Source organism: Miscanthus floridulus, chromosome 1 (assembly GCF_019320115.1).
Source record: "Miscanthus floridulus cultivar M001 chromosome 1, ASM1932011v1, whole genome shotgun sequence".
In the NCBI taxonomy this organism is placed as follows: Eukaryota; Viridiplantae; Streptophyta; class Magnoliopsida; order Poales; family Poaceae; genus Miscanthus; species Miscanthus floridulus.
This window is the reverse complement of record NC_089580.1, coordinates 168648850-168667664: the sequence shown is the minus strand read 5'-3', so window position 1 is coordinate 168667664 and position 18815 is coordinate 168648850. Positions and strand designations below refer to the sequence as shown.

The window sequence follows — 18815 nt, the reverse complement described above, 5'->3', positions numbered from 1 at the left end:
GAAATAAAATACTTTTCAATTAGCCACTTTTAATATTTCACAAATATGCCTATTTGTGAACTATTGAACACAAAACGAACAAGGTGGCTATCCTATAAGGTTTAGGTACTTGTTACCTATGGTGAGGATAAAATATATGATATATTCATTGAATTATCTTTAGGTCAACCATATAAGAGATTATGATAAGAATTGGTTAATAGATTGAGTGAATATTATCAAATTGCTTGCTCAACCACCCCGAAGCTTTCATCTCATCACCAAGTACCTACATTATTAACCTAAGCACACTTTAGTACCCAACTCTTGTTGGGTCCTTTTTAGTTAGTCAACAAGTGCTTAGGCACCCAAATGGCTTTAGCACTAGTTTATGGTGAACACATCACCTTGCTAGTGCTAACTTCATTTGTGGTCTTTCTAAGCTTATCATTATAAACAAATGTGTTCGGCTTAGGAGCATTACCATTTGGGCATTCATAGCTTAGATGCCCCTTTCTTCTGCAAGCATAGCATTTGCGGCATTTGTTTGCTCTATGCTTGTTTTGCTTGTATGGACATCTATCAACCTTGTGGCCCATCTCATTGCATCTATAACATCTTCTTATTGCAACTTGGGCTTCCTTTCTTGCCTCTTTGTACATTGGGTATTTCTTGGTAGGATGCCCCAATTTCTTGCTCATGAGACAAGCGCATTGTCCATCACTTTTTTTTGGTTGGCCAACTTGTTTGAGGCCTTTTGTTCGACCACTTCATACTTGTCGGACCAACTCTTATGTCGACACATTGCCCACTCATGTTCATATAATCCACAACCATAGCATAACCTTTTTCCATATTTCTTGCTCTTGGTTGTGTTGGCCTTACTTGAAATGTGATTCTTTTGTTGGGCTTTGGAGGAAGCAAGGTTTGAGCCCTTCTCAAGCTTCTTCACCATGTTATCACGGTTATCTTAAGAAGGTTGTGCTTTCTCCCTACCCTTCAACTGAATCATATCTTTCTTTAACCTTTTCATCTCTTCTTTGAGCTCTATGTTTTCTATAAGATTTAGCTTAATCGAAGATTGGCTTGCTTGAGGAGCACACTCATTAATACAAGAAATATTTAATTGAGATGGTGTACTAGTGAGTGAATGTGTGAGAGGCTGAGAAAATTTTACTGATGTGATCACAACCTCATGAGCTACCTCAAGCATGATGCTTGATTCTACTACTTTCTCATGAGAGCACTTTAGATGAATATAGTTTGCTTGTAGCACATTATACTTGCTTGATAGTTCATCTAGCCTTTCCTTGAGCTCAAAGTTTTCCTTCTCTAGTTGTGAAACACTAGAAGAGGAGTTAGTAATTAAAGCATGCTCAATTGATAATTTTTCATACCTTTCACTTAGAGCCTTTAGTTCTTCCATCTTGGAGATGAGAAACAATTCTTACTTTTGAAGTGATTACTCTTGCTTCTCAATCTCTTCTTCAAGCTCATCATTCTTTTCAACTATCTTCATGATGATAAACTTGTCTTTGCGGTTGAGATGATCAAGGTTGTAGTTGTCTTCAACTTCAACATCACTCTCATCTTGATCATCTACTTGTGCTTTCTCCTTTTCTTGATCTTTCTTGTTACTCTTTTTCTTGCTTTTCTTGGCCATGAGACACAAGTGATGAGTATCATGAGATACTGAGGTTGACTCATCACTTGGTCGCCATCGGGCTTGAGCATCATTGCAAACAACTGCTTGCTGTTCTGCTGTCTTGGCCATACCGAACACGTTCGGTAGGCATACCGGACACGTCTGGTATGTGCTGGTAGACAACAAGTCATGCGCTGCTTGCACTTCTTGCTCCCGCTCGGTGCTCTTGAGGTCTTGTGAGGCTTCTTCGCTGCATGAAGACACAATGGACGTACTTTCCATTGACTCGATCTCAAGTGCATCATCACATTTGGATTTTCCATATAAATCAAAAAGTCTAGGCAAAATGAGATGAGCACTCTCCAGAGGTGGTTGTCCATTGAAGATTGCTTCATCTTGAACCTCTACACTTAATGTACTCAAAATGACATTAATAGCTTTAGCATTGAGTTGCACACATATCTCTTCCCGTTTTGACAAATTTTTGTAGTTGCTCCAATCAACTATAGGAAGAGTTATACTTGCATCCACAATATGCTCAACAAGAGGACTAATATCCCTAAAAGCATTAAGTACATGAATTGACTAAGGTAGAAAGTTTGAACCATCATTTTGGAGAAGTATCAGCTCCAACTCGATAGGCGTCGATATCCTTTTCTCACGGCGGTGAAGCTTTAGGTGAGAACTCCGCTCTGATACCAATTGAAAGGACCTACGATGTCACCTAGAGGGGGGGTGAATAGGCATTTCTAAAAATTAACACCTTTAAATGCGGAAATAATTAGAAAATGGAAACTCCAAATTAAGAGTAATACCACCCCTCATAAGTTAGCCACAGAGTAAACAAGGTATAAAGAATATATCTAGAAGCTACAACCCTACAACACAAAGTTAGAACATAGATCAAATAATATTTAGCCCAGAGCTCTAATACCGGATGTGTCCGATATGAATACCGAACGTGTCCGGTATACACGATTTCTGCAGATTAGCCCCAAACTTGCTCCTTTCGATTTCTATCTTCAAACCAAACTGCAGGCACCTACAGAGATGACAATATACATAGAGAATCTACACAAGAGCTGGAGCAACACAAATATCAAATAAAATGTGAATTGAGACACGATATTTGTTTTACTGAAGTTCGGACTCGTTCGAGTCCTACTCTCTGTTGAGGGGGCTGTAGGCGACCTAGCGAAGGTCAGCCCTAGAGGGTACCACAAAGGTCACTCTAGTTGAAGTCTTTTCTAACTCATTTTCCTCTTTCCACTAGTTGATTCTGAGGCAGCGGAATCGACCATTACAAACTTTTCAAGGCACACCATAGTCTCTCAGGTGCTCTCCGGCGATGCCTAACCATCTAGGACCGAAGAGTCCAAGAGTAACAAATGTGAATTATGAGATTGACAATATCACAAGTGCTCAAGTGGTTGAATTACTCTCTTTTTGAATTTCACTCAACCCACAATTTGATTTGACAAATTTGATCAAACACTCACTAAGAGAGGGTTGGGAGAGTTGGCAAAGCTCAAAAATGTGCTACAGGATCAGCAGAATTAGTAGCCTCCAAAGGTGGAGGCTTGGGGGTATTTATAGCCCCCTTAGAAAAACTAGCCGTTTTATAGCTGTTGCCATACTAGACGCATCCGGTATGCATATCGAACAGTCTGATATGACTTACGTTGCGCCAATGGTAACTAAGTTATAGTGACAATGTAAGGCATCGGAACTCCCGATGAATGTCGGAACTCTCGACCCTCAGCATATTTTGAAAACTAGGTAACTGGGTTGAAGTTTGTGAGGTGTCAAAACTCCCGATGCATGTTGGAACTTCCGACTGTCAGAACTCCCAACTCACATCGGAACTCCCGACCCTCAAGGCATTTTGAAAACTAGTCGTTGGCCTCTGGTCGTCCATATCGGGCACATCTGGTATGAATACCGAACATGTTTGGTATGACTAGGATAGTGAACCTCTGAGTCAGTTAAGCGTGAAACATTAGAACTCCTGACCTATGTCGGAACTCCTGACCATCGAAACTTCCAACCCACATCGGAACTCTCGACGAACCAACACGCGAACAATAAGAATTTTATCCTGGCTAGGCACATACTGGACACGTCCGGTATCAATACCGAACATGTCCGGTATTGCCAGACCAGCAAAAATAGATTAGGTCTTTTGTCTCTCAAACACCCAAAACTCACATGGGTTGGCTTGAGCACTTATGAAACATTATCTATCAACATGATGCATCCCTCTTAATAGTACGTCATTCCCATTAACTTAAATTTAAAAGTATAACAAATTTAAACCTTTTGAGTTGATATCTTTCAACCAAAGCCATGTATTCTAATCTTCATCAAGTAAGGGTGCCAACATGTTGATATTGATCTTTTCACTTAAGCATAGCCATCTTGAGCACGTGACTTGATTCCATTCATCAAATTTGAGTAATCCCGAATGTATCAAGTCACTTCCATCAAACACTTTAATAGTGGTTTGATCCTTCACATTAACATGACCACCATAGCTTGATTAGTACCTCAACTAAATACAAGTACTTTCTTCTTCACCCTAGCTAGGTTCTTCGGCCACCAAGCCGTTGCTTGCCCTTCACCCTTGCTTAGTACCTCGAAGCCTTTCCTTGCTATCTTCACCATCTCAAGCCATCAAGTCACATCTTGTATTGAATCAACCATTCATTTGTATTGTTATCTTTTTCATTTCAATTTAGCAAGCTTCAAATATGTGATCATTCCATATGCAATCCCTCGTGTCTTATTAATTAATTCTTACGAGCTTGCTTTCACACAGTACATGGAAATCCCACAATAAATAAGCCTTTGCATGAATTTCATTTGCATTGTTGTCTTATGCTTGAACTAGATTGTTTATACAACAACACATTATTTTGTCTTTTATTAAGTACCTGTGAGATAACCTATTACCTGTCCATACTTAGCAAATAGGTTAGACCTTTAATCATCCAAAACCCACTCAAGGGCTAGATACACTTTCAGCATGCCCCCATCCCCTATGAACGATAAGTTCATGGGGATGACCGAATACATCATAGAATCTTTCCATGACCTTCTCATAGAAGAATCGAAGTCGCCCTCCGACTCTGACTCCAGCAAGGGGAGCTATCATCACTCACGAGAATGTTTTATAGAAGGTACCCATGAGGGATACATCGAAAGCATCCACGAGTGAGGGCTACCCCAACAGACAACATCGATGATGAGGTCGAGGGGGATGCAGGGGCCCACCTCGCCTGTGGGTAGAGCAACTAAGGATGTGGCACCAAGAGCTGGAAGTAGCATGACTCTAGCTCGAGCAGGAATGCATGGAGCTCGAGCGAGAGATCGAGCACCACGAAGACGGTGGGCCTGCGTGCGCCGTGGCCCTCGATGTGAACCGAAGGATCATCAAGGACGACGAAGCCCTCCCACACTTCACCCGGGCAAGCTAGAACATCGCATCCACGATGGCCTTGCTCCGAGGGCTTTCGAAGCCCCCCCGACACCCGAGGATCGTCGGCCCCATCAAAAGATTCGCACGCTACTCGAGCATGCGGCGGTGCAGTAGGCCGAGAGCTCGCTGTCCCGACGACATGAGCTTGACACTAGCCAGCACATGCCCATAGAGCGACCCAATAGGGATGTGTCAGTCCACTAGGCGCAGTGAGGTGGTAGGCCACGTGTCGTGGCCCCTTGTGCATGAGCATCTCACCCTCCACCGTTACGCACGCAACACCCTAGATGCCCACAGGCATGCCCATGGCGATGAGAGGGAGGAGGCTAGCCATGGCTATCACCCTCATCATGGCAGACGCTATGATAGGGGCAAGGACCAAAGCCCAAGCCCTGACTTGTCGAGACCTTAGTCCTTTGGCCTACACATCCTCAACGTCGTCTTCCCACCGTGGTACCGACCGCCAATGAACATCCCAAAATACCCCATGGAAACAAACTCCGGGCTATGGCTAGAGGATTATTTGCTTGCTTGCCAAGCTGGTAGAGTGGATAGTGACAATTTTATTATCCGCAACCTTCTATTTTCTTGGCCAATTCGACGCGAACGTGGTTGGAACACCTTTCGCCCAACTGAATCCAAAGTTGGGCGGACCTAAAAAAGATCTTCGTGGGAAACTTTTAGGGCACATACACGCGTCCTAGGAACCCTTGGAATCTCAAGAACCACCGATAGAAGTCCGAGGAAACTCTTCGTGGGTACATCCGACGCTTCTCCCATCAGTGCAATGAGCTGCCCAACGTCACCAATGCCGACATCATAGGAGATTTCCTGTCTAGGATCATCTGCGAGTCCTTGGTTCACAAGTTAGGATGTAAGGGCCTGTGAACCACCAAGGAGCTCCTCGACATCGCTACTAGCCATGCCTCGAGCGAGGAGGCGGTCAGGGTGATTTTTGACCACCCCAAGGGCAAGGCAAAGCGGGACAAGGATGCCGACGAAGGCACCTCCAACCATCCCAACAAGAAGAAGAACAAGCAGTGGCATGAGGGCTCGCTTGTGGCCACTACCGCCTGCCCTAGGCTCAAGGGCTAACCAGCCAGTGGCTCTATCCGACCCCAAAGTCATAGAGCTTGATGAGGATCTAGTGATAGTGCTCGACCCTCTAGCCGACCGAAGGACGTCTTACCTCGACTACCTCCTCCGTGAGGTGCTACCGACGAACAAATCAAAGGTTCGGTAGCTCACGCGTCACGCCAAGTCCTTTGTCGTTATTGAGGACGAGCTTTATAGGCGAAGCCACACCAGGATCCTACAACGCTACATCCCCATTGAACAAGGAAAACAGTTGCTGAGTGATATCCACGGTGGGGTCTACGGGCACCATGCGCACCTAGGACCCTGGTCAGAAACGTGTTCCGATAAGGCTTCTACTAGCGGACCACAGTAGCTGACGCTAAACTGATTGTGCGCATCTGTGAAGGGTGTCAATACTATGCTCGATAGACCGGACCAAGCAATCCAAACGATCCCCATTATGTGGCCATTTGTGGTTTGGGGGCTTGATCTGGTCGGACCTCTCAAGAGGGCGTCTAGGGGCTATACGCACTTGCTTGTCGCCGTAGACAAGTTTATAAAGTGGATAGAGGCTCGACCGATCTCCGTGATCAAGTCTGAGCAAGCCGTGTTGTTCTTCCTTGGCGCACCCCCGCACGAACAAGCAGGTCGAGCGCGCGAACGGCATGGTCCTACAAGGCCTCAAGCCTAGGATCTTTAACCGGTTGAACAAGTTTGGTATACAATGGGTCGTGGAGCTTCCCACGGTGCTCTGGAGCCTAAGGATGACCCCCAACCAGGCCACCGACTACATGCCATTCTTCATGGTCTATGGTTTGAGGCTATCCTCCCTCCCGACCTCGATTATGGAGCGTCGAGGGCCAGGGCATACAACAAACAGGGAGTTGAGGCGTCCCTTGAGGATGCCATGGACCAGCTAGATGAAGCACACGACGTTGCTCTCCTCTACTCGGCTAAGTACCAGCAAGAGTTGCACCGGTACCACAGCCGTCGAGTGCGGGGTCAGGCCTTCAACATCGGGGACCTGGTGCTCTGCCTCGCCTAGAGCAACAAGAACCGCCATAAAATCACTCTCCACCATGGGAGAGACCATACATCATCGCGAAGGTGCTCCGACCAGGCACCTATAAGCTCAAGACCATCGACAGCGAAGTCTTTGTCAATGCCTAGAACATCGAACATCTATGTCACTTTTACCCTTAATCTACGCATGCTTTCTCTTATCGGTTTCGCTATCGACTCCTCGATCTTTAGTGACACCCGACCCTAGCAACAACAAGGGGTCGGGCCTCACTTGGGGGGCTGATAAGAGCATATCTATCTGGTAGACATTCTCTATGCCCGACCCTTCTCACATTAAAATCTAGAAGCAAGGGTTGCAGAAACAAACGCTGAATAAAACTGATCGGACCACAAGAAACCTATGCCCCAGCGGCCACGACGTTTTTGCTCACCAGCGTGATCAGAGTTTTTTGCCCACACCCTGAGCTTTTTAGCCTTAACTATGAAAAGAGTCTGAATGCATTAAAGAGTATATCTATCCGGTAGACATTCTCTTTGCCTAACCCTTTCTCACGTTAAGATCTATAAGCAAGGGTTGCAGAAACAAACGCTGAGTAAAACTGGCCGAACCACAAGAAATCTATGCCTCAGCTACTACGACATTTTTGCTCACCAGCGTGATCATAGTTTTTTGCCTGCACCCTGAGCTTTTTAGCCTTAACTACGGAAAGAGGCAGAACACATTAAAGTGTATATCTATTTAGTAGACATTCTCTATGCTCAACCCTTTCTCACGTTAAGATCTAGAAGCAAGGGTTGCGAAAACAAACACTGAGTAAAACTGGTCGGACTGCAAAAAACCTACACTCTAGCAGCTACGGTGTTTTTGCTCACCGGCATGATTAGAGTTTTTTCACCCGCACCCCAAGCTTTATAGCCTTAACGACGAAAAGGGTCGAAATACATTAACCTTCTTATATAAAAAGGGGAGAAGAACTAAAAATTTGTTTGGCCATAACAAAATTTAAGAGCTTGTCCACTTATTACAAGTTCACGATTTGATTTATCTACCTAACTAATTTCTTGGGGGGATGATCTCATCCTCTATCTCGGTAGGTAAGCCCTATGCCAGAGGGGCCACCTCCTTCTCGATGTCGTCTAGCTCGGCATCGATATAGATAGGTGCAAGAACTGTCATAGGTAAGGAGAGATAGAGAGCTAAAAACGCTCCTATGGCCCATTCAGGCCTAGGGGTTCGAAGGTTGGCCCTTCGATGGGTTCACAGCCACTCTAGGATGCCCTTAGAGTGAGGGGTGGAAGGGGATGGCCCACTAGCGGCCAGTACCCGGGCGCATGAGCGCCGTGGGCATCCTGACCCACGTTCGAGTCTTGGTCGGTTCCTAGTCTATGGTTTTTCCTTAAAGAAAGGCAATGAGCCCTTGGGACCGATCGAACGGACCCGAGAACTATATGGATTGGCCGTTGAGAATCTAGAGTCGGTCACCAGCTGACCCATGTTGGACCCCCATGAATGGGAAGCCAGGGCCCCACTCGGACTAGCTCGTTAACAGCTCACCGAGCACCATGTTTTGTCCATCGAGAAAAAACATGGCATGGCTCAGTCCCTCCGTTTTATCAAAAAACGCTTGAGGGATGATGATCATAAAGACAAGCTGACCCCTCAACCGGACCCCTGCAATGCGCGGGGGCTCTAGGAAAGTTGGACTCGCAAGGAGACCGAACGCGCGGTCGCAGTACGACGGCGGACCGATCGGATCCTAGGGGACCGGAATAAAAAAAATCTTTCCGACCTCCTGAATCCTACGGTTACATGCCCCCAAGAAGGCCGATCGTGACAAAAGGAAATCACCATCCTACCAGGCCCTCAGAGTCCTCCCGTCCTAGAAAAGCCTCCAAATGAGTATTCTACTCCTCCGTAGGCTCGGGGCTACTATCGGGTATCAATATTAGGGATACCCAAAGTAAGAAAGTTAGCACCCACACTGACCTTCCCGGATGGCTCGAGACGTAATAAAAGGTCTCGCTGGACCCCAAGGCCACAGGCTCTGTCTCGCCCGACCTCGAGGCCATGGGCTCCGTCTCGCTCGACCCCAAGGACGCGGGCTCCATCTCGCCCAAGGCCACAGGCTCCGTCTCGCCTGACCTCGAGGCCGCAGGCTCTGTCTTGCCCAACCTCGAGGCCACAGGCTCCGTCTCTCGCGACCTCAAGGACATGGTTTCTGTCTCTTCCAAGGTCGTGGGCTCCGTCTCGCTCGACCTCGAGGACGCATGTTCCGTCTCATCCAACAGGGACCCATACCACCGCCAACCACTCCAGGTTCGAGCGTATGGGCCTGGGTCAAAACTCTGACGTCAAGGAAGAGACTGACATGCCTTGATGTAACCCATGGCCACGACGGGCCATACCTGGGGATTCACATCAAGAATAATGTCTGGCATGCCAGTGCTGTTCTCCCTAATCCTCGTACGGACGCTGACAGGCGCGTCAGTTCACCACAACGTCCGCCAGGACAGAGTGGAACGTCATGACCGACAGATGACGCCTGCGTATGGCGCCAGTGACGAACATGGCCGCGACATGGAGCCGTCCCTGTTGATATCTATAGGATCGGTGGGACCCGCATGAAGGAGAAGAAGGACCCGGCAACCTTGGAGGCCTTCTTCTCTCTCGTTCTTCTCATTTTCCTCCTCTGTAACCCGTGTTTTCCCTTCGCCTATAAAACGGGAAGTAGGGCGCCCCATGGAAAGGGGGGATCTTTGACATAAGAGCATGACATGAGCACACAGCTGAGCGGCAAGCGAGCTCTCAGCACCCGTTCACTCCTTCCACCAGAGACTTGGGATCCTCTCCCTCTGTCGCCTGTTTGTAACCTCTACTGCAAACCAAGTGCCGGTAACATGAGCAGCAGCGAACTAGACGTAGGGACGTTCCGCCCGAACCAGTATAAACCCTTGTGTCCTCCAACCACACCGTCCGAGCCAGATGCGCAAATATAAATTTACTCGTCGGTGGTCCGAAAACACCGACAAAATCTTATGCTGACATTCCCATACATGCTGCTGCCTTCAGGCTAGCTGCGCAACCAAGCAATTTCACATGGAAGGCCGACTGCAAACAGAGGCGGAACCAACAATTTTGATTAAGGGGAGCCGGACAAATATGATCGCATTTTTTAGTGTGATAAAATATACATAATTATATATTTCAACAACTTTTTTAAAACTTTTACACTATTTATAACCCGAATTATAATATTTTAATAAAAAACGAGTGAAAATTGATGTTTTTTGGTACTATAAATTCAAATATCTATATAGGTACTACATAAAATCTATTGTGTCTTTGGCTGCAAATGTTCCTCTCTCCCAGCCCCAGCCTTCAGCACCGTGCGGTGCTCATCTCTGATAACGAAGCCCCACACACCATCTCTGCTGGCTTCAAAGTAGACTGACGAGAATCCGACAGTTTACCGTTGCCCGGTTTCTGCCACTTCAGCACCTGACGAGAATCAGACAACGGTGGACTGACTGAACTTGTGTTTGGTTGATTACCAGAACCAGCTGCAAAACCCTGCTCTTTGCTGATTCCGTGACTTGGAAGAAATTTTCAGTGTGTGCATCCGGGGTGGGCATACGTGTGGTGCACAGCACAGTACAGAAACGGCTGGCTTCCGTACTATTGCTATTTACTGAAAGTCTGGAACACAATTCTTGTATTTTTGCATTAAAAAACGTTTCAGCTTCTTTATACACTTAGTACTATAACATGGACAACGAAATGGATCGAACGTGTATACGTTAAATCCTCTAAAAAGAACGGTGTACATACATATATACGAGTTGTCATGGAAAGCCGTGTGCAACGATGCGGGTAGTGCTGACATGGCTACCAGCTCTCCGCCGGCTCTAGGTAGTGCTGCAGCGACTGCACCCTCTTCTTGCTCCGCAGCTTTCGGAACGCGCCCAGCTCGATCTGCCGGATCCGCTCCCGGCTCACCCCCATGAGCTGCCCGATGTCGTGCAGGGTCCTGGGCCGCCCGCCCTCGATGCCGAACCGGTACCGCATCACCAGCTTCTCGCGCGGGCTCAGGCTTTCCAGCACCGTGTTCACGTCCTTCTTCATCAGCCACCGGTGCAGCACCTCCTCGGCCGTCTCGGCGCTCGTGTCCGGCATGATCTCCTGCCAGGTCGACGAAGCGAAGCGGAGGCCGTTAGATTCAGGCGCCATTATTATTGTCATGCTGTATGTTCCACCGTAGCGTTTACATGAGAAGGACGTCAATGACGAACAAACCTGGTATGTGACGTCCGTGCACCCGACCTTGCTCGTGAAGGACACACTGTATTTTGGGAGGCTCATGGCTGTCTCCACCCGCCGGATTGGCATGCCAGTGTCCACCGCAATCTCTTCGTTGCTGGGTAGCCGTTTCAACTCACGACGGAGTCGCCGGCAGCATTCCTTCACTCGGGAATTTGCTTCAGCCATATGTGCCTACATAACAGAGAAACAAATGTTTTAGGTACAAAAAATTACAACATCGAAATTGAGCTCACGTAACGCCAGGTAAAAGAATGCAGCATTAGAATGTTGGTACCATCATCGTCATCACCACCGCTGCCTTCACCGATACGTAGACAGCAATATCAAGAAATTCAAATGGTGAAAGTACAGGGAGGAAGGATAACATACCGGCAGGCGAATTATCTGGGTTTGTTCTAAAACAGACTTGCGTATTGCTTGTTTGATCCACCAATGAGAGTAAGTGGAGAATCTAAAACCCTTCGAAGCATCAAACTTTTCTGCGCCTCTTATCAGGCCTTGCATCCCTTCCTGCCAAGAAGACAACGAAATGAGAATGTGTAATATAATTAAAGCAATAATCTTATTTCTCTAGGAGCACACATGTACAACACCTGAATTAGATCAGAAAACTCCATTCCAGGGCCTTCATGTTCTTTTGCGATTGAGATTACAAGTCGCACGTTAGATTTCACCATCCTGTTCTTGCAGTAAACCCCGTAATTCAGGCGTCTCCGCAGAGTGTTCTCATCAGTTCCAGCTGCTGCCGCCCACTGGGAAAATGTTGGTTCACCGCCATTATATTGCACAACCTCCTTTTGGATGGCTTCCAGTTTCAGGAGGTCCTGCATACATTCATTGTGACATGCATGATAAGTTTAACGTGATGGTACGTAGCAATAGGATAACGGTAGCTAGCAGAAACACCTGACGAAAATGGTGAGTTGGTTGATGAATGGTGATGGTTGATGCCGCCAAGGGGAAGAGCACACTAAATTATGGCTATATAAATTTGCAATTTTGCATCAAACACAAGAATAAATTTCACAAGCTATCATGCGTGTAATGTGCAGTTTTTTTATGATCTAAGTTGAACAGAGCTGTGCTGCAACATTGTGCATTTCACTATCTTCGCTACTTAGCACAGGGCGTACAGATAATATTGCAACCTTTCAATAATCTAAGAGTGAAATGCATCATGAGTCCGCAAACTTTTCCCACATTCTCATCTGGTCCATAAACTCAAAGTGATCATCTGGTCCTTTTAACTTTTTAAGTGGTTCGTTTGAAGTTAGAATTCAAGTCCATGATGGGAACTAAAGTAAACTTGAAATGCATCTTTTTTTTAAAAAAAAAAGAAAGTGACAGGAACTCTGCCTGGCTATATAAAGTTGAAGGAGCATCATTCTGAGAATTCATAGACCCGGATGAGAATGTGAGAAAAGTTTAGGGAGACGCGATGCATTTTACTCAATAATCTACTACTGATATGTCTCCGCATAGCACCACAAATCACAAATAAGTTTTAATTGCGAGTCATCATACCTGAATGCCTTCTGAGAACTCGACTTCCTGTTCAGCCGTCAGAAGCCTGGGGCCGGTCATCTTATAGAAGCACCCGAGAGGAGTCTGGCAACCCTTCAGCCGCTTCTTCCTCGTGGAGGACGCTCCAACAGCATTCCTGCTGCTGCTGAAACACTTAGCCGCCTTCATCGCTGCCCTCACTCTCCGAGCCCTTCTCTCGGACCGCCGCGCCGACTTCACCGCTACTGCTATGCTATGCCCGTCATCATCGTCATCCTCAGATTCGTCGCTAAAGATGCTGCTGAACTCATCGCCCTCCAACAATTCGAGCCCGGCGCGCCTCGCCTCCAACCCCACCTCGGTGCGGAGGACCTCTCTTGACAGGAAGCTGTCCCCCGTGTCATCGCGCCGCGTTAAGTCCGCCGGGTGATCCTTTTGCGCCATTCGGGCGACTTCGGCCGCCGCTCGAGCCAGAGCGACGGCTTCCGCGGCCGCAGCCTCCACCATGGCCTCCTTGTTGAGAAGCGCCTCACCGAAACATCCCTGAGACGAACAATTTAGAAATTTGCCAGTCCAGCCCGTATTGAAATTTGCAGTTACAGGCTTACAGCTGAGTCAGACGGACGAGATGGAGAAAGACATTACCGGAAGGGTTCGGTGAGGAGAAGGCAGCGGCTCGACGGATAAGCACTCGAGGCGCTCTGCATCGACGACTGCTGTGGAGGAGAAAGAGCAGTTTATCCGACTGGGGCGGGAGCCTGCGCCGCCGGAGGGCTCCTTGAACACCGCCGCACGGGTGGAAGGGGGCCACTTGAACTGCGGAGGAGCGAGGAACGCCATCGACGGCAGTTCGCAGGCGGTTCTCAACAAATGCGCGTCGCAGAGGTCGCGGCCAAATGACGCATTACTACTTTCCTAGCTCAGGAATTAGCTCTCTGCTCTGCGGCATCGCGTTGAAAGTGAACGCGTGGACGAGCAGGACCGCGGTGAGGCTGCGGGAAAGGAGAGAAGCGGGAGGGGGCGGCGGGAGGAGGAAAGCGGATAAGAGAGGGTGGGGACGGAATCCTGCGGAAAAGGAAGCGGCCACCTCCACGGCCAGCCGCCCGCCGGCCATGTTGTGGGCCGGGCCGAAAAGACGAAGCTGTGATCGGTCCGGTAATATACGATGATAAAGGGCCACCGTTTTTTTTTCCCCCGAGAACGTGCAATTGCGCGTTTTTCAGGCCACTGTTTGTTAGGGATTCAGTCCTAGCTTTATTATGAAGACGCCAGGCATCCAGTTGCACAAAGAAACGTGTATCACCCTGTTCGCTCGTTGGTTTCAACCAGCCCAAACCAGCCAGCCAACAGTATTTTCCTCTCACAACAAACCAGCACCAGCCAGCCCAAACCAGCCCAAAAACCAACCAGCGAACATGCCGTATATAGATTCAAAAAAAACGTGTATATATGTTTGTGTTACACATCACGAGCTTGAGATATGGAACCATTCCGTGCTTGATTGATCACGATGCACTTCCGAAGCAAGAGGAGGGAACAGCTAGCGTATATACGCGAAAAGCAACGGAGACAACAAAGACGGGGGACATGTATCGAGACGACGTTGACGACGCCTTGGCCCACTAAGAGACGCTTTCTCCAAGTTCTATGGAGTTGGTTTGTGTCTGTGTCTAGTGTATCTATTTTTGCAAGGAAAAAGACGTGTAAAAGCATCGGTGAAGAATTGTTAAAAAAACATAAGCACTTGTTATTAACATAATCAACCTTGCCCTGCAATTCCAGATTTTTTTACTGTGCCGTCTTCTGCTGTACTGTCAGTTCAATGAACTACGTAACGTTTATTTATCACTCATCAGTCGTACGATCCCAACTATTTGTAATGTGGCCAAGTTTTGACGTGCCAAAACTTCTACCGACCCCCAAGTGACGTGACAGGGGACACATTTTTTTAAAAGAGAACGAGAGGATCAAATCGAGTCCACGATCACATATCCCAAGGCGGTCGCCGATCCCAATCCGATCAGAGCCTCAGAAGTCAGAAACTGACCGCAGGCATCTCGCTGGGAGACGGTTGCAGGAAGCGAGCGAGCGTTACACCAAAACAAGGGAACTGCCGCACCGATCCCTCCCCACCGTCCACGCCGCCCCCGTCTCCTCCAAACCCGGCCACCCACTCGCCACCGCTCCGCCCTTTATAGTCATATGGCCATCCCACGAGCTCCGCATGCACGCATGTAGGAGTACCCTACGGCAGTTCCCTGCAGAAGCCAGCCGGGCAGAGGAGAGATCAGCGACAGCGAGAAGGGGATCGCGGAAAGCGAATAAATAATCCACCTGCTCATCATCGGTCGATGGAGATGAAGATGTCCGCCTCAGGCTCCGGATGCAAGAAACGGCCGCCGAGCCTTCTCCAGAAGCATGCGCCGGCGTCGCTGCAGCTGGAGCAGGCCGCCGCCGATGCGGGGACGGGGGCTGGGGCGGGCCCCGCGGTGTGGGGCGACGGGAGGGCGCCGATCCCGCTCCTGTCGCCGCTCGTCGTGTCGCCCACGGTGCCGGTCTGGGAGGCGGACCAGGCGGGGGCCACCGCCACGAAGGAGGGAGGAGGGGACCAGCTGGCCGAGGGCAGGAGCGGTGCCGAGCAGCAGCAGCAGCAGCGCGGCGCCGCCCGGCACGGCGGCAGCGGGGAGCGCCAGGCGCACGACGTCAACCCCAGGCCGCCGGCGCCCGCTGTCGGCGCGGGGTGGCGGCACCCGGCGCTGTCGGCGCCAGTGGCGGAGCCGGCGTCCCTTGTGCCCTTCTTCCAGTCGCAGTGCGCGCTGGAGGTGCGCAACGCGCAGCAATGAGGGATTGAGGGGAAACGCTTGCCTCAACCAAGCAACCAGGCCCCTAGTGCGCGCGCTCGAGCTCGTGCCCACGACAGGCGCCTCCGCTGCGATGTGAGAAGACGCCGACGCTTTCGTCCTCGCAGGCTGTTCTCGTCGTCATATCTCTTTTGCACAACTAGCATTGATTTTGCACTTCACTAGATTATCGTGATATCTCTGTAATGTGGTCGCAGTTCTTTGTGAATACTTAAACCTGATCTGGTTTTAGCGATGGCTCGATGTTTGAGAACTATATATATATCCTTTTGAAACAGCTTCTTCTCTAGCTTTGTCATTGACCATTGTTGCTAACTTGCTAAGATCTGGTAAAGCATTGGCATTTAGCGCAATGGCCTACGTGTCGATATTCATGCCATTGCTCAGTTTTTGACGTGTCGATATTCATGCCATTGCTCAATTTTTGACGGTCGGATTATACGTGATTGAAAGTAGAGTTTTGCCCCCAACTTCGATATGATGGCTTATAGAACGACGGCTACGGGAGGCAGAGGACCGTCGACGGGATAGGTTGTAGTGGCACGATGTGTTGGGGAAGATGAGTCAAGGCTTCATTTCGATATCAACATTGGAGTGTATGGAATTAAATCCTCAATACCAAATCAGTTATGATATTAAAATGGGCCACGATTTAAATTTTGCTGTACGAACCAGCCCAACTCGATTCCTGTATGCATGTATAAAACTATAGATAATTGACATTGGTATCGATTTCCGGTTCCAAGTTTTTAGCTACATTCAGAGCTAGCTAAGGGGGCGTTTGGTTCTATGGACTAAATTTTAGTTCATGTCACATCGGACGTTCGGATGCTATTTAGGAGAACTAAATATGAGTTAATTATAAAACTAATTACATAGATGGAGACTAATTTACGAGACGAATTTATTAAGCCTAATTAATCCGCCATTAGCATATATTTACTGTAGCACCACATTGTCAAATCATGGACTAATTAGGCTTAAAAAATTCGTCTCGCAAATTAGCCACAATCTGTGTAATTAGTTATTTTTTCATCTATATTTAATACTTCATGCATGTGTCCAAACATTCGATGGGACAAGGACTAAAATTTTCCTGTAGGAACCAAACACCCCCTAACATCGACTCCAATTCTAAGGTTGAATATCTACGTCCAAATGGGCTGTAAAAAATTGTACAACCTAGATATCAGAAAACGTGGATAGGAAAAAAATCACATGTTATGGATATGGTTATTAAGATTAGACCGGACATCAAATGGGCAAGGACGTCGGTTCATTGCCCAGCTATTTGGAACTCCAGCTGCTGGTTCAATTTTTTTTTGTACTACCTTCGTCTCTAAAACAATGCAATCTATGAGTGTCACGTTTTAATACCTTAAGTTTGACCAATATAGATAAAAAGTATCCATATTTATGATACCAAATAAATACCATCGGATTAATTATGAAATGTATTTTTATAATAAATTAATTTAAAGACATGATTGTGAATATTATTCACTGGAAACTTGGTCAAACGTGAACCATTTTTCGTGGCACGCAACCCGGAGTTACATTCTTTTCAAGACGGATGTAGTACTATTGAATTGAACCATATATAAATACATATCACCTTTTTGCGACTTATAAATACATATAAGCAGTGTATTTATGTTAACATATGTAGCTAAACACAAATCTATATATCTATATCTATATACCTAATATTAAAGAGCCAAAATTTCTCCCCTTTTTTGTATGGCCCTCCTAACTAACTACGTGAATGTGAAAAGATATGTGACCACGGCATTGGCCACATTTTAATAGGAGACCATGACTGTCGGGGACCTAATACCGGAGTACCCCGGTGAGGTGGAACTGATAAACCATCGAACATTGACACTCCCAGTCAGACGAGAACGTTACTGCGTCTCTTGTCCGGACCGACGGGAGACTGGTTCCGTCTCGCCCGACCCCCGAGGGTCAGACTCCGCCTCGCCCGGCCCCCAAGGGTCAGACTCCGCCTCGTCCGGCCCCCAAGGGTCAGACTCCGCCTCGCCCGACCCCCGAGGGCTAGACTCTGCCTCGCCCGGCCCTCGAGGGCTAAACTCCGCCTCGCCCAGCCCTCGAGGGTCCGATTCCGCCTCGTCCGACCCCCGAGGGCTGGGCTCCGCCTCGCCCGACGGCCGAGGGCAGACTCCGCCTCGCTCGGCCCTCGAGGGTCAGACTCTGCCTCGTCCGACCCCCGAGGGCTGGGCTCCGCCTCGCCCGATGGCCGAGGGCAGACTCCACTTCGCCCTACAAGTACGCCCTGCTCCATCATAAGGATGAGCACAGGGTACGACTTGACACTCGGGTCAAACGCAGCACCAAGGACCATGCCCTGCGCCGTGGTAGGAAAAGTATTGCCAGGATATGATGGGATAAGCGCTTTAGACCATTCCGGCATTGCAGAGTTCGAATAGTATTGTAGGCGTCGCCTTCAGCCCTCAGACACAGAACCCGACATAGACATGCGACAACCACTACGGTCCACGGAGAGACTCGCGCCTTCTACAAGTGACGAATGTACTGTCACCACGCCGTGGTCCCAAAGGAGCGGCGCCTGCTCCATGACCCCTTGGGCCCACCGGATTGGAGCACCCGCTTCGGCCTCCGGACGTCCTCTCCGATCGGAAAGCCTTGCCCAAGGCTCTACTTCTGACTTCGACCCCCGCGTCCCTTCGACCAGGGCTCATAGGAACTAGACGGCGTGTGGAGAAAGGCAGGGCAAGGCTCATAAGTCAAAACCACTATACCAGAGTCCATACCCTGCGCGGAGTAGTACTCTGTAGCCATCCTGACATTCTACAAAGGCATCGATAGTGTTGTAGGCGCATACCATTATCTGATATCCGCCGATATGGGCAACAAGGCTCAATAAACATGGACAACAAGGCTCGATAG

General features: G+C 48.3%; 2 protein-coding genes across 2 annotated transcripts; one reads left to right on the top strand and one right to left on the bottom strand.

The window, feature by feature from the left end:
* Positions 1–10902: 10902 nt before the first annotated feature.
* On the bottom strand, positions 10903–14059 carry LOC136501565 (RNA polymerase sigma factor sigB-like). The gene is made up of 6 exons (XM_066497086.1): positions 13672–14059; positions 13048–13569; positions 12117–12347; positions 11893–12033; positions 11497–11694; positions 10903–11382 (listed from the first exon to the last, which is right to left on the bottom strand). The coding sequence occupies exons 1-6, from the start codon at positions 13864–13866 to the stop codon at positions 11089–11091; spliced, it is 1581 nt and encodes a 526-aa protein (XP_066353183.1). The 5' UTR covers positions 13867–14059; the 3' UTR covers positions 10903–11088.
* Positions 14060–14953: 894 nt separating this feature from the next.
* On the top strand, positions 14954–16158 carry LOC136501554 (uncharacterized). Its single transcript, XM_066497078.1, has one exon. It carries the CDS (start codon positions 15378–15380, stop codon positions 15867–15869), a length of 492 nt encoding a protein of 163 aa, XP_066353175.1. The 5' UTR covers positions 14954–15377; the 3' UTR covers positions 15870–16158.
* The last annotated feature ends 2657 nt before the right edge of the window (positions 16159–18815 follow it).

Coding starts and splice junctions, on each gene's coding strand:
- LOC136501554 (XM_066497078.1), top strand. CDS start 15,378: ATGGAGATGAAGATGTCCGCCTCAGGCTCCGGATGCAAGAAACGGCCG.
- LOC136501565 (XM_066497086.1), bottom strand. CDS start 13,866: ATGGCGTTCCTCGCTCCTCCGCAGTTCAAGTGGCCCCCTTCCACCCGT. Junction 13,570..13,671: donor CTCCTCACCGAACCCTTCCG/GTAATGTCTTTC, acceptor TGTTCGTCTCAG/GGATGTTTCGGTGAGGCGCT. Junction 11,383..11,496: donor GCACGGACGTCACATACCAG/GTTTGTTCGTCA, acceptor TCGACCTGGCAG/GAGATCATGCCGGACACGAG.